The sequence below is a fragment of the Coptis chinensis genome, chromosome 4 (genome assembly GCF_015680905.1).
Source record: "Coptis chinensis isolate HL-2020 chromosome 4, ASM1568090v1, whole genome shotgun sequence".
Classification (NCBI taxonomy): Eukaryota; Viridiplantae; Streptophyta; class Magnoliopsida; order Ranunculales; family Ranunculaceae; genus Coptis; species Coptis chinensis.
The window spans coordinates 17787887-17801997 of NC_141459.1; the positions used below are offsets into that span (position 1 = coordinate 17787887).

Here is a 14111-nt window from a genome sequence, read left to right on the forward strand (position 1 = left end):
CTTGATACATGTTGGTTGGTATGGGTACTATTTCAATTCAATTTTTGATTTTGTGTACATATATAATATGGCTAAATCTATAGTGCGCAGGTCGTATGGTATGCTATCAAATCTGGGCCACTTATACCAAGAGGTGCGTGTGTATTGCATGGCAAAAGTACTGATCCAAAAGCCCACATTACCTGCGCACTATACATCTCGCGCACTAAAGACTAACTCATATAATATATCTGAGAAAAATTCCACAAACACACACTTCAAGTTGCCGGTTTATTGTCGACTGTTTGTGACACGAACTAGCCACGTCATGTACAGCTTTTGTTCTGGATAAGAGCAACGTAAGCGAAGAGGGTGACAATGGATAAGGATAAATGTTCATTTCAAAGTTCAAACGTCTCACATTGTAAAGACAAATAGTACTATCTCAGTCAATGAGACTGATATGTGACCCTTTTGCGATAGACAATGTCTTGCGAAGGTCCACACATCGCCCACTACAGCATTACCTTAACACATTTAAACGCCCACGACTTGTGTCACAGAGTTTCATTCAATTTTAAAAGAGTATACACTTGCTGGTTGCTTAAACGAAATATGGCATCAAAATGACAGCGACTGCCACTAACCACCATGACCTTTCTCAAAGGTTATAACCAGTAACCACCTCTACGGCTCTACGCAGTCGATTTGTGCCTACCAAATATAAACAAACTTCGGCAGCTTTCTGTAAGTCGTAGTGACGGCTAGTTTAATGGATAATGCACTGTTTCTCGACAACACAACTCCTTTCGATACAAGGCTACTTGCTGGAACAGTACTAGTACTACTAGCCAACTTGGTTATGTAAGTTTCACTCCAGCTTCTTATGGACCTACACGCCCAAAGAAGATAAATACCAGCAAGAGCGCGCATGACTCACTTGGCTTGGGTCCATACAAAAGAGAGTGATTGCAATGACTTTTTGAGACGATAACATCATGAATGACCTCATCCTTGTATAACTTAAAGAGGTAGATCAGACTTGAAACCAGTATTAGGGATTTTTTAGAAACAAAATAATATAACAGCAATTCAATTAGGGTTAGTTAGCAATTGCAATTAGGAATGACTGCTTCCATTTTCAAAAATATAAGGCAGAACCCTCTACTTACGAGATCCATCGGTAGTGCGCTTCTTTAAGTGAAAAAAAGGCTTCACAATGTAGCAATTGGATCTTGCAATTGGGTGCCTAATCTTTTTTAAAATGAAGTAATTTCTAATTGCAACTAGTTGCAGAGTCATCCCTAACTAACTTTTCAAATTACAAATAATTGGTTAAAGAAAATACAGATAACACAAATTTACGAATTTGCTTATTGTCAGTAGTTCAAATGGAATGGGCACGTTGATAGGTGAAGCTGGCCTGTGCTCTTTGATAGGTGAAGCTGGCTGTGCTCTTAGCATTTCCTTTCCCATTGAGATTGGCCAAGCACGTCATTTTAAGCTTCCGCTTAAGGAAGGAGGATTTTGACACTAGTAATAAATATATTTAGAGATTAAAGCCAGTGTTATTGGGCAAGAGCGCTTCTACTCATACTCTCTCTATAACTCCTTTGTGACTCCATTTTCTAAATGCCGCATCCAAATTTCAAAAAGCAAACAGAGAAACAAAATACCATCATTTTCAGTCACACCATTTTTATATTCAGACCATTCATTATCTTCTTTATCTTCTATGTCTAGTTCATCTACCCATTTATTTAAATAAATAGAACCTATGATTTTTTGTTCTCAGGAATACGGTATGTTTGATTTTTTTTTTTTTTTTTTTTTTTTTTTGCCTTTGTTTTGACAGAAATAAAAAAAAAGAGTGAAACTTTTCTCAGCGTTGGTTTTTTTTTTTTTTTTTTAAAAAAAATATAATTTGGGTGTCAGGTAAAATAGGGAGTCGCTAGAGAGTCATGGAGTTATAAAAGGAGTCTAAATAGACCTTTTGATTAATTGGAAAATCAGAAGATCCTTTACGCGTCAGTTAAGTCACACTTCTAGAAACAGGGGCCACCGCCCCTTGATATTATAGTTACTAAATTAGCCAACCTATTTGGCCACCAAAACCAGCGAACTCTATATGTCCACCTTACCAGACGCCTCTCTATATAACAGAGAACTCTTCACACAGACGCCTCTCTATATAACAGAGAACTCTTCACACCAAGTCATCAGCCTTATTTCAAAAATTCCATTACAGACTCACGCCTCTCTCTGCCAAATGATGATTTCTTGCCAATTGAACTCCAAGCAGGTTCCAATGTTTTCCACTAGAAGGTCCATGCACAGGGCTTCTAGGCCCAATTTAATTTCATGTAGAGCTAGCACTTTGGAGACAAAAAGAGTTGGTACAAATTTCTATGAAGTTCTTTCACTTGATTCAGAAAACGTTAGTTTTGAAGAAGTAAAGAAAGCTTACAGGAGCATGGCGCGTCAATACCACCCAGATGTTGTTCCTGCTTCAAGAAAAGAAGAATCAACCAAAAAGTTTGTGGAGCTTCAACGAGCTTATGAAACACTTTCTAATCCAAATTCAAGGCAGAAGTATGATTACGAACTAGGATTGAACTACCTTTCCGGTTTTGGAATGACCGGGATTAGAAGTGAAGCAAATTTTCACAGGGACGTATGGGAAGATCAGCTACAAGGTCTAGCATCAAGATCTCATTTTAAAATGGGTAGAAAGCAAAGGAGATGAACCTTGGTCTTCTTTTACTCTTTTAATTACCAATTTTGTTATGTATAATTCAGTTTATAGTTGTACATACTTTTGTAATGATCAATTAGTGAAAGAGTAACCTCACTTTTTAAGAGGACTTTTATACATCTCCATTACTCCATTTATTATTTGCGGACCTTAAGAGGACTTTCCTAATCATCAGGGGTTCTCAGACTTCAATCTCGAACAGTTTGCTTACATGTTCATCAGTCTATACGTCAATAATTCTATGTGACTACAGAGTGCGCGCAGCACTGTCCCTATCCGCAGTCCCCATCGCAAATCCAACTGAGATACTTTACCCATTACTTGACTCATTTCGTAATTCATGCGCCCTCCAACATGAATTACGGAAAAATGAAAAAGTAGTTACTAATTACTAATATAATTCATACCCTTTATAGCATTCTCAATGCAAGTCACTCATATTCACCTCCACGCATAGTTTGGGATTTTGGAATTTTCGGAATTCCAACAAATCTAAAAACCGAAATTCATCAAATTTCGACTCCTATCATATTTGGAATTTCGATTGATTTATGAATAATCAATATTTCAATTCTATATTTGGAATTCTGATTTTTTGAAAAACCAAAATATTGGGCGGAATTCCGTGGTTTCGTTTGGAATCACAAACACTGCCTCCACGTAGGCTCAATTTCTCTTCTTTTCTATCATTTTGGTGAAAAGCAAGGTGAGGATACCCAATGCAAATGTGACTATTATTCTCGGACGGGATGTTTGATTCCGTCTGAATGTAAAAATCGAAAAACGCGCCGGACGGAATGAAACATCCCGTCTGAAGTTAAAAAATAAAAAAAAGTCGAAAAAACACGCAAGACGGAATGAAACATTTCGTTTGAAAAAAAAACCGAATTTTTTTAAAAAAACACACGAGACGGAATAAAACATCCCGTCCGAAGTTCCCAACTCATCTACTATCTCGGTCGCAAGTTTTACTCTCATTTTGACTTAGTGAATAAGTCACCCCCATAGTCACCCTTGCATTGGGCAAGGGTCTTTTAGCATTTGGAGGTGAAAATTCTCAATTCCCCATCATATTGACTTGCATTGGGATTGCTCTTATAACAATTATTTTAATTTCAACATGATAATTTGAATCTGGATTTTTCTTCAATTTTTCAGAGCTATTATCTTGTATTTGTAGGAACCGTTATTCAGAATGCAAATATTTCTACAAACCGCGAACACCACGCCAGCGGAATTAATGGGTGTCTACGATTTGTGATTGGAAAACATACATTTGAATCCGATTTAGATAACTCTGTGAATCCAAGCTTTATCAAATCCAAAATCAACAATCAACCCCTTGATCTTCTGTTGTATTCCTTTAGAATAGATTGGACGTTGTGTGGACAACGATCTACCAACCCCCTTCTTTCTCTCAAGATCATAAACGAGTTCAGATCTACTTTTCTTGCCTCTTTTTCAGATCCATTGAATAGTGAATTTCGCCGCAGAGAAAGAGTATTATATTTATAGGCTACAATAGGGACCATGAAAAGAAATTAGGGTTGGGCCTCCTAATGGGCTTGGGCTTCCCATGTTCGCCCCGAACACACGGCCCAAGTCCATCAACAAATGGCTTATTCCACTAAAGGTCATTGTTGCACTATCGCCCTAATCCCAAATTACGTGTCAGCGTTTATGGGCTCCATATTATATGCTCGTTAATCTCCCAGTGTTTAAGATATCGAATATCTGTTGATTAAGTCAAGTTACTGACAACTACATTAATCAACTTCTTATGTCCTTGAGTAGTACCACTCAACCTCATTGTCATGTCGGAATAAATCCACCTGCAAGGTTTACATGACAATCTTTTGAGCTCCTCGAGGGGACATCATCAACCCTTCTTGCGGGACACCTGATTCCTTCTATAATCAATCAAAGACACCTTACATACAATGTCATTACCCAATCCATCGAGTTTGTTGATTCACAAATGAATCTCACTCATTGATGATTTAAAGTAATGTACAATGCACGTAAGTTCCTGTTATTATATCCGGATTAGGAGGACAAGCATCCATAATAACAGAGGCGTTTGTTCTCTTATATAGTCAGTATAAGAAGAAACAACATCACTTGGTCCTATTCCATACACACAAAGTGTACTAGTGTAATCCTATAGTCAAGATAGACTAATACCAGATTATACTACAACCGTACCAATGGTTTGTCCAAATCCATCTAGGTTGTGAACGATTACTTATACTTTATAAGGTACTGATGATATGATCTTCTGTGCGTTCACACCATATCATCTACAACATAAAGTATTAGACACATGCATATAACTAATAACATATATAATATGCATAACATTTGCCCATATGATTCTCATTCAAAATATAAAGAATTAGAGTTAATACAAAAGTAATGCTTTTAGTATATAACCCTATCAGTATTACCTCGGGTTGAGGTAGTTCTGTGACTTAGACTGAGTCCAATGGCTCTGTACTCTGCATCTCTATCCCTCCAAAAAGTAGTGTTATACGGATAGAAAGGAGGTTTCGGTGAATCAATGGTCTGAACAATCCTACACCACTTGAACTAGCGCGGTTTGAAACCCACGTGTTTTTTAACGCCACTTCGATCAACGCCATATGAAATTGTATTTCAAAATCGGTTTGGTGGGGACATTTCGCAAACCATTCCACTTCAAATGGCGCCGTATGAAATTGTTTATACATTCCATGCCACTTCAAGTGGCGCTATTTGGGTTTTTACAAACCACGCCATTTCAACTCGCGTGGAATGCACTTCCATTCCTCGATAATACTCTATATATAGAGAGTTAAATGTGGATAGGGAGAGAAAACCATCGCAACTCCCACCGATTTTGAGGGAATGCGAAGCCATTGCACCCAGTCTTAGAGCATCTTTAATGGTGAAAGCTGAAAATCAGTTAATTTTTTTATCAAACCAAATACCAAATCACTCAAACATCTTCGGTCTGAAATCAAATTTTCATCACCAAACGACGTTATAGTGGATATTCTTGGAAAGTGGCTTCGTACATTTGGTAAAACATCAACTTTGACACCAAATGGGGTGTCGAGGTTACTGATTTTTTTGTTGTTGATGATTGATTGGTAAACCACTAAAAATGATTTTTAATCAAATTTTTATGTTGTTGATGATTGATTGGTAAACCACTAAAAATGATTTTTAATCAAACTAGCATTATGCACGTATGTTGCACGTTAAACCAAGTCTTGTATGCATGAATATCAATTAAGGGCGCTGAGAACCTGTTAATATATATGTTGCTATGAAAAGAAAAGCAGAAGAATAGATTGCACCTGCATTGAAGATAAATATGGTACAAAGCCATAATTAAAGATCAAGGTCGAAGAAATGACAAAAAAGTTGATTGATTATATACTTTAAAACCAAAATCATCATCTGTACATGTCAAAATTAGCTGAAACATTACAAAAGAAGAAAAGAACGATATGGACAAAAGCTAGTTGAAATTGCAATGGAAGCTTTGAGACCAAACAGGGAGTAGAACAAACTCATTTGAACCTCGACAACACAAAAGCGCCGTGATCAAAGAATCTAGTCAATCCCGTCATAAGGTACTGTCTTCTTTTGGCATTGAGGAAGGTCTCGCCTTTAACAGAGGCAAAGTAACAATATCTGGCTTTACCTTGGTGAATGGGGAGAAACAACCTCAACTTGAATGGAAGGATGCCCAAGGACTTTAGTCACCTCCAAACTACCTTGTAGTAGGGCTGCTGTTTGTGGGTTGAAAAGTAGAAGATGTTGCATGTCCTTGGGAAGCACCTTGAACACTGCTTGCAGATCACCCTTGAGCTTTTGGCACGCAACCACAGAGTCTGCACTACTGCGCCCAGAATGTTGTAACTAGAAAGTTTTAAGAAAAAAGATTATAATTTAGTATGCAAAAGGTTGTGTCATTTAAACTGATGCCTTAAACCAGCACTACTTTAAAAAAAATTGTGTGATATAGAATTTAATGGGTTGTGTTGTTTAAACTGTTGATTGAAGCCAACCTTCCCATCTATAGAGCTTCAAAAGTCTTTTACAAACAGATATACTATGTATTTCATCAAATATTCAAACTCGTCAACAAGTGACAAGAGTAATCAGAAGAGGTAGAAAATATATTACTTGTATCTCTACAAGTAAATGTTTTTCAATTACATTGAAAGAATCAACAATTTCCAATTCAGACATTTTCAAAAGATATTGTTGAATCTCAGTCCTCAACCTCGCCTGCCTCCATAGTCTATGTTGTTCTTGTTCAGCAACAGTGCGCCTTCTCTGGAACCATGGCATAAAGTTGTGTCCTTTCAAAAAGCGCCTGAGAATAAAAATGACCAAGACATACCAAATAAGCGATTCAGTTCCGTAGTCACTGTAATGACATGCTAAAGAAAGAAGAAAACAATAGCAAAACACTGAAAGGCATCAGCAGCTAGCAGGTCTTACCTATATAGGTCCAGCCAATTCGCCCTCATCCTTTTAGATAAGAACTTCCCAGTGCCCCGGGCTGATAAGCTCTCAAGAAATTCATTAGCATTAAATGTAGGCAGAGGAGGAGGATCAAAGAAAGGTGAAGCTCTTTCAGAAGGCGTAGTAGCTCTCAAGTATGGGCCGAAAGGTGCAAGGAAGTTTGTTGTTAGCTCCAATAAATGTCTCTGCAGGATCTCATTGTTAACAACTGACATTGACTCCTCAACCCTTGGGGACATCCTTACGTCAATAAACCTATTCAGGATAGCAGTGTCTGATTTGGTTGTTGCACTATATGTGCTAGCTCTAAACAGCCTCCCTATGTTCCGTCATTAGACTAAGAGAACCATCTCTCCGCAACTTTACAGAATTCAACAAATTTGAAGGAGACAACTTCTTTAAGGACAACTGCTGCAATCCAAAACCTTCTAGCTTACTAAAGGTCTTGCATGAAAAGGACGACTTGGGAGTTAAGGCGAGCCTGCTTGAATTAGGATCAGGGCTACCAATTGAAACAATGTGTGGTATGCACCGAAGGGACTTGAGGAAAAACAGGTTTGTTACACCTAGAACCATTGGAGAACAAACATCTTTTACACAATAATAAATATGCACAAAAAAGAGAACAAACTGTGTATAGAGTTCACTTACGGCAATTCATAATCTAATTACTTACCAATAAGAGTGCAATGAGGAATGGTCTGACCATGTGACTCGGGTATTGTTAAAGCAAATCCTAGACGAATCAGAATCTGTTTTCCAATGAAATCAAATAGAACATGTGTAAGACAGTTGTTTTGTGTATATATATACCTGAGACAATATATAGAGAAGAGGACAATACCTGAGACATGTCAATGCACATTGGAATTAAATAACTTGAACACGTCAGTGTAAACCACATTCCTTGTAAAAGTCCCTGAGTAACCTTTCTGGTATCCTTTTATAACTAACACTTTAGTCGTCTGTCTTGATACACCTCTTGAGAGAGCTACATAGAGTTGCCAATGAATGAAACTTCACAATGACAACATGTTTGTTCAGTACAGACTACACATAACATAAAACAACAACAACAACAATGTCCATATATAAGAGTTGTGAACATAGGTTGTTTTTTATAAGTATAGAGAAGCTTCACTTACAGCAGAAAAAAAGATAGTGACCTCTGAGAGATATCATTGTGATATGGAGTTAAATGAGGAGAACACATCAGTGTAGACCACATTTCTCATGAAAGTTCCCAAGTAACCTGGTTGGTTTCCTTTTTGACCAATACCTTGGTCATGTGTCTTGATACACCTCTTGACAGTGCCACATAGAGTTGGATATGACTGAATACATGATCAGGTAAGTAAACACCAACGTGAGGCAATGTTTGCCCTTGAGCTTTATGTATGGTCAAAGCAAAACTCAAACGAATCGGAAACTGCTTTCTTATCATATTGAATGGAAGCTTCAGATCCTCGCTAGGCTTCAGGGGTATACGGTGCAAGAAAGCGGGTGCACCTTTAAAACCACATGTAGCAATCTCTGCATGAATTAAGTTCGGTAGAAAAGAGTGGCATATTAACCTTGTTCCATTGCACAACCCATTTTTGGGATCAATGTTTCTGATAAGCATTATCGGTGATCTTATCTTCAAAGTCAATATATGAGGAGGCAACCCACCTGGATTAATAGAGTTAAACAACTCCGGTTGGTACAAATGGCGTTCATCATTCTCAACATGATCAAATGAGTAGTATGTGACTTCATCTCCTTGAAAATTTTGAATAACATGCTCGTTTATACGATCAGCAGCATCATTGGTTGGAGTAATGAGAGCCCGCTAGACTACATAATTTATATTGCCTGCATTTTCTTGTAAGTCTGGGAACACACTGTCTATTAGCCGAGTCAAAGAGTGATCATCCACTCATGGTACGACCATGTCATCAGGTATCTTTATCATATCACCATTGATACATGTCTCAATGCCGTCTCCTATACGTAGTAAAAGATCAAAAATGAAGGATCTTCCAATGCACGCATATTCACTCTAAGACGGATGACTTTTACATAGTTCCATAAATCTGATTTTGTTACGCATGCATCTATAGTTTGTGCTATTGTACCTTTATTTATAATAGGTAGCGTTTGGCGAAAGTCACCACCCATCACCAAAACTTTACCACCAAAAGGATTTTCAACATCCATGATATCTCTCAAGGTTCTGTCCAAAGCCTCAAATGCGTGATAATGGGTCATTGTAGCTTCATCCCAAATGATAATAGAGGATTCTCGCAGCAATTCAGCCAAGGGAGAATGCTTACTTATATTACACGTGGATGTTGATAGTAGATTTATAGGTATTTTAAACCTTGAGTGTGTTGTACGACCTTCTGGAAACATTGTGGCAGCAATACCAGAGCTGGATGTAGCAATTGCTATGCGACCCTCATTCCTCAAATAGGCTAAGATCGACCGATATAGAAATGTTTTCCCAATGCCTCCTGGTCCATCAATAAAATAAACAGAACTTTTGTTACGTTCAACTGATTGTATAATAGTGTCAAAAGCAATCCGCTGATCAGGATTCAAACTTTGAATATATGCCAAGTCTTCAGGTGGTATAGGTACTCGGTGCTCCTCCATAATTATGTTGAAGTTCGAAGTGCACCGAATGCATGTTTCTGATATGCACGGTAAATCAAAATCTGAAATAGATTTGTTGTATTGGGACAACAATGAATTCAATTCTGTGAGCAAACGATTCGTCTTGTGAGTGGAGCAAGTTGTAGAAGAGAAATCTTCTGCCATATAGTTGTGGAACTCATTCCATAAAGCATGAACACCCACTGGCTGGCAATGTATTAAAATAGTGACAAAGCATCGTCTGAGTGCTGAAGGCATATGAATAGTAGCTGCTTCTAACAACGACTCCCTTATTGCATTATCACTTTCAACTAAACCCAATCTCTCAGCAGCTTCTTTAAATGTTGAGCACTTGTAAGAGTGAACGGTCTTTAAGTCATCGAAAGAGGTTGGGCCTCTAACATGGTCAAGCAACAATTTTAAGTAAAATCTTTCTCCTTTGGAAGGTGACACAGTGTGTCACTTTTTAAGTGACACAAGAAGTCACTTGTGTCACTTTTGAAACTAATTCTGAAGTGACCTATAAGCCCCCGACACATAAAGTTCTACCAAAAGTGACATAAAATCCTTACTAAATGTGTCACTTTTTGTTAATAAAATTGACACTTAAGAATAACCTCTTGTGTCACTTTTAAGAAAGAGTGTCACAGTGCTTGTCAAAAATGACACTAGTTGTATCAGTTTTGGACCAGAATGGGACATAATTTAATCAAAAGTGACATATTAAGTATACTAGTTGTGTCACTTTTGGACCAGAGTGAGACATAAGTACGTCAAAAGTGACACATTAAGTATACTAGTTGTGTCACTTTTGGACCAGAGTGAGACACAAAGTCGTCAAAAAAAGTGACACATTAAGTATACTAGTTGTGTCACTTTTAGACCAGAGTGAGACACAAGTACGTCAAAAGTGACACATTAAGTATACTAGTTGTGTCACTTTTAGACCAGAGTGAGACACAAGTACGTCAAAAGCGACACAAAAGCCTTTTACTTCTTGTGTCACTTTTAGGAATCAACTCCATGTAACTCGTATGAAAAAGAAAAGCAACACATAAGAGTGGTCATTTGTGTCACTTTTAATAGATATTATGTCTCTTTTTCCAAAAGTGAGACAAATGAAAATAATTTTTTTTTTAAACTTTTTTTCATTTTTATATTCGATCGTATTCATTTCTCAACCTGCATCCTATACGTCATAACCAAAATCTCATTAACCTGCTTTACGACATAAACAACATCCACATAAATTTATCAAAACATCACAACCAAAATCATTTTAACCTGCTTTATGATATGGAAACAACATCCACTCGAGAAGAAAGAAACAACATTCAAAACAATTAACTTCTATTGATTTCATAGATCAACCAAGTATTTATCATCTAGTTTGACTCCCAACAAAATAAATCATTCCTATACCAAAAGAATCACAATAAAATAATAAAAACAATAATTATGTGACGCTAACGTTATCCTAGCTATATCTTAGCTTGTTGTGCGCACTTCCAACACCAAAAAACCTAGCTGCCATCTATTCATCTGTTAATCGATTTATGCATCTGCATCACGAAGTCCTCATTCCACTATGACTATACAAAATTAAAGAGCAAGTGAATGAAAGAAAGGTATGGTATATTGCACAAGTAAGAAAAAAAAATTGATAAAAACAATATACGTTAGCAGTAAGTAACTCTGGTTCTACCATATCTTATCACGTTAGCAAAGGATGCAATGAATAGTTGTGAATCAAATTAGCTCAAATAATTGAGTAAACAACAAAGTCACTCCACATTGTTACACAAGTAACCAGAAGTTATATTTTCGTTCAGCTATATGCTTCAAATATCAAAACATGCAAGTAATAAGTTATTATAAGAAGATGCAAACAACGAAAAAAAATGGCATGATAGTGTTTTAAGGTACCATATCAAGTACTTATAGCTTGGTTAACCGAAGGCATAGTCCTTACCCGTTCTGCACCAACGGCATATCTTGGTTAACTTAGGATTCCATGAACTTATGAGGCCATCTCCATGTGTTCAGCCCACTCAACAATTGTGCATTGGTCACAATCCCTTTTGCTTGGGTATAAATAAATGGATTCTATTACCCTGGAAAAAAAAGTACTACTTTCTGGAAAAAGCTTTGGGCATATAGGCTATTAAAATTAGTAAAGGCAAACTAGAAACTAATGGTTTTACCTTAAGAAAAGCAGTGATCATACACAAAGTTCATGCGCACCCTCAAGTCTAATCGTTATCCTGTATTTCTCTTGTGCAAGCTTAGCATCCCAACATCTTATAAACCTACAAGTCCAATCGTTATGCATGTTAAGAACATGCAAGGGCATTAAAAAGAAAAATATATATGTGGCGAGTTGCAGTAAACAACTAGGAATTTCAGTCCGAATTTTTTTCTCTACAATCACTTGAGTGTCATAAATTATGGGTACAGAAGTAATTATACATAAAGTGTAGTTGCACTAGAGAAGCAAAGAAAAATATAAAAAGGTGGCTAAATAAAGACTTAAGATACACTTCTATTCATTTTATAGCTCATTTATAGAAAGGTAGTACCCTCAACTTTGAGGGGTTACTAGGTCGCGAAATAAAACTAAGCTATCAGAAAGATGACCAATCCACTAATGTCTCTGGTTAGAAAGGGACCAATTTCCAATTAAATGTCATTTTCTTTCTTTTTCTCTGGAATTGAATCCTTTGAGAGATTTGAGTTTAGTAGTGGAAGATTTCTATTAAAAACTTTTAAAAAAAAAAAATGTGTTTCAATAATTGAAAGAATTTCATTAAACACGAGAAAAACAACACCCTAAACTAATGAACCATTAAATATGAATTAACTTATTACCAACTGAAGAAAAGGAAGCATCTTCTTGTAATCCCTAGTATAGGAATGTACATGAAAGATACAAGAAAATACGTGTATGTGTGTTAGATATTAGCCAACTTTTAAGAACAACACGTTTTTGGGCCACAATAGCATCAAGTAAATCTTCTTTAATGGGCATGGACTCATCAACAAGAACATGTACGTGTGCACTTTTCCTTCCAACTATGAGTAATTCCAGCACCTACACAAAATACACAAAATTAGTAAAGTACCAACTTATAGAATTCTAAGCAATGTATGCCAAAATTTGTTTTTTGGTTATGAGAGGAACAAATGTTAAAGAAACTCTGGCCAAAGTACTTGCAATATATGAATGGAACTTAATGTCACGTCTATTGCTTCTAAAAATTGCCAATTATGCTAAACGCAACTGGTAAAACTTAAAAACTTGAAATGATTTACATTCCAAAAATATAGTTGAGAAGGGAATCGTCTATGGAGTTTACAAAAACAACACGATAAAAAGAGGAAAACACTAGTGGGCAATGGTTCAAGGTTAAACCATAATTGAGAAGCACCAAAAAAAAAGTGTAGTAAGTATGCGTTTGGTTGTGCATTAATATAATAGTTATACCAAGATATTGTAACGTAAAAATATAATATGTTTAGCACCTTACTGGTAAATTTTAAAACAAGAGCATAACCAAGTTTATATTCAAATGAAGGTAATAGTAGCTAATAAAATAACAAGTTAGTCAAAAGACATGCAAATCCTCACTACAGATATAAACTAAAACTAGAAAGACCAACTCTAGTGATAATACTAACCTATAGACGATACATCTTCTTGAAGAGAACGTTCCATACGATTAGCCTTTGATCTGTACACAAAAAATACAAGTAGAACAAAAAAGAATGAACCTGAAAGAGAAACATTGTTTGTTGCCAAAAGAAAATAAGAAACAATTAGCTTACAGAAGACCTACCACTCCCACACTCCCAAAATGTCCTAAACCTACAAAATTAAGCTTGCTAAAAGTCAAATTTGTAGTAAAGTATACGTAAGTCATACAATCACTTGTAGGTGGCATTACCGGTTCCAAATGATATATGGTCCCCATCTTTTATAGGGGCCTCCTTGTTTGGATACTCACCAACTTTTGTCTTTGATCTAGATTTCTTGTTTAGAAATGTTCCATATTTTGAGCAATCTTTGATGCGAACTTTAGTGGAAAAGCTAGTTGATCTTCTCTGTAGAGGATCCAATGAAATCATTGAATCAATAACTACCTCCGCATGAACTCGGGATACTCCTTTATCTGTATTAATAATTACATCGCAACCTGCAAGAGACTATTGTTATGATCAA

At 36.5% G+C, this 14111-nt stretch overlaps 2 protein-coding genes, 2 long non-coding RNA genes and 1 pseudogene across 5 annotated transcripts; 1 reads left to right on the forward strand and 4 right to left on the reverse strand.

The window, feature by feature from the left end:
• The first annotated feature begins 2308 nt into the window (after positions 1 to 2308).
• On the forward strand, positions 2309 to 2725 carry LOC147502281 (chaperone protein dnaJ 20, chloroplastic-like). The gene has a single exon (XM_086604499.1). It carries the CDS (start codon positions 2309 to 2311, stop codon positions 2723 to 2725), a length of 417 nt encoding a protein of 138 aa, XP_086460625.1.
• A 3428-nt stretch (positions 2726 to 6153) lies between these two features.
• On the reverse strand, positions 6154 to 8108 carry LOC147502282 (uncharacterized; annotated as a pseudogene). Its single transcript, XR_015220905.1, has 5 exons — positions 8100 to 8108; positions 7932 to 8007; positions 7232 to 7845; positions 6911 to 7103; positions 6154 to 6643 (listed from the first exon to the last, which is right to left on the reverse strand). The product of XR_015220905.1 is annotated as an uncharacterized LOC147502282 (transcript).
• Positions 8109 to 8486: 378 nt separating this feature from the next.
• On the reverse strand, positions 8487 to 9892 carry LOC147502283 (uncharacterized). The gene is made up of 3 exons (XM_086604500.1): positions 9373 to 9892; positions 9183 to 9241; positions 8487 to 9086 (listed from the first exon to the last, which is right to left on the reverse strand). Exons 1-3 carry the CDS (start codon positions 9890 to 9892, stop codon positions 8487 to 8489), a joined length of 1179 nt encoding a protein of 392 aa, XP_086460626.1.
• A 1339-nt stretch (positions 9893 to 11231) lies between these two features.
• Positions 11232 to 12190, reverse strand: LOC147502284 (uncharacterized). Its single transcript, XR_015219957.1, has 3 exons — positions 12097 to 12190; positions 11865 to 12006; positions 11232 to 11484 (listed from the first exon to the last, which is right to left on the reverse strand). It is a non-coding gene; the product is annotated as an uncharacterized LOC147502284 (long non-coding RNA).
• Positions 12191 to 12855: 665 nt separating this feature from the next.
• LOC147502285 (uncharacterized) lies at positions 12856 to 14080 on the reverse strand. Its single transcript, XR_015219958.1, has 4 exons — positions 13837 to 14080; positions 13729 to 13757; positions 13571 to 13623; positions 12856 to 12983 (listed from the first exon to the last, which is right to left on the reverse strand). It is a non-coding gene; the product is annotated as an uncharacterized LOC147502285 (long non-coding RNA).
• Between the last annotated feature and the right edge of the window lie 31 nt (positions 14081 to 14111).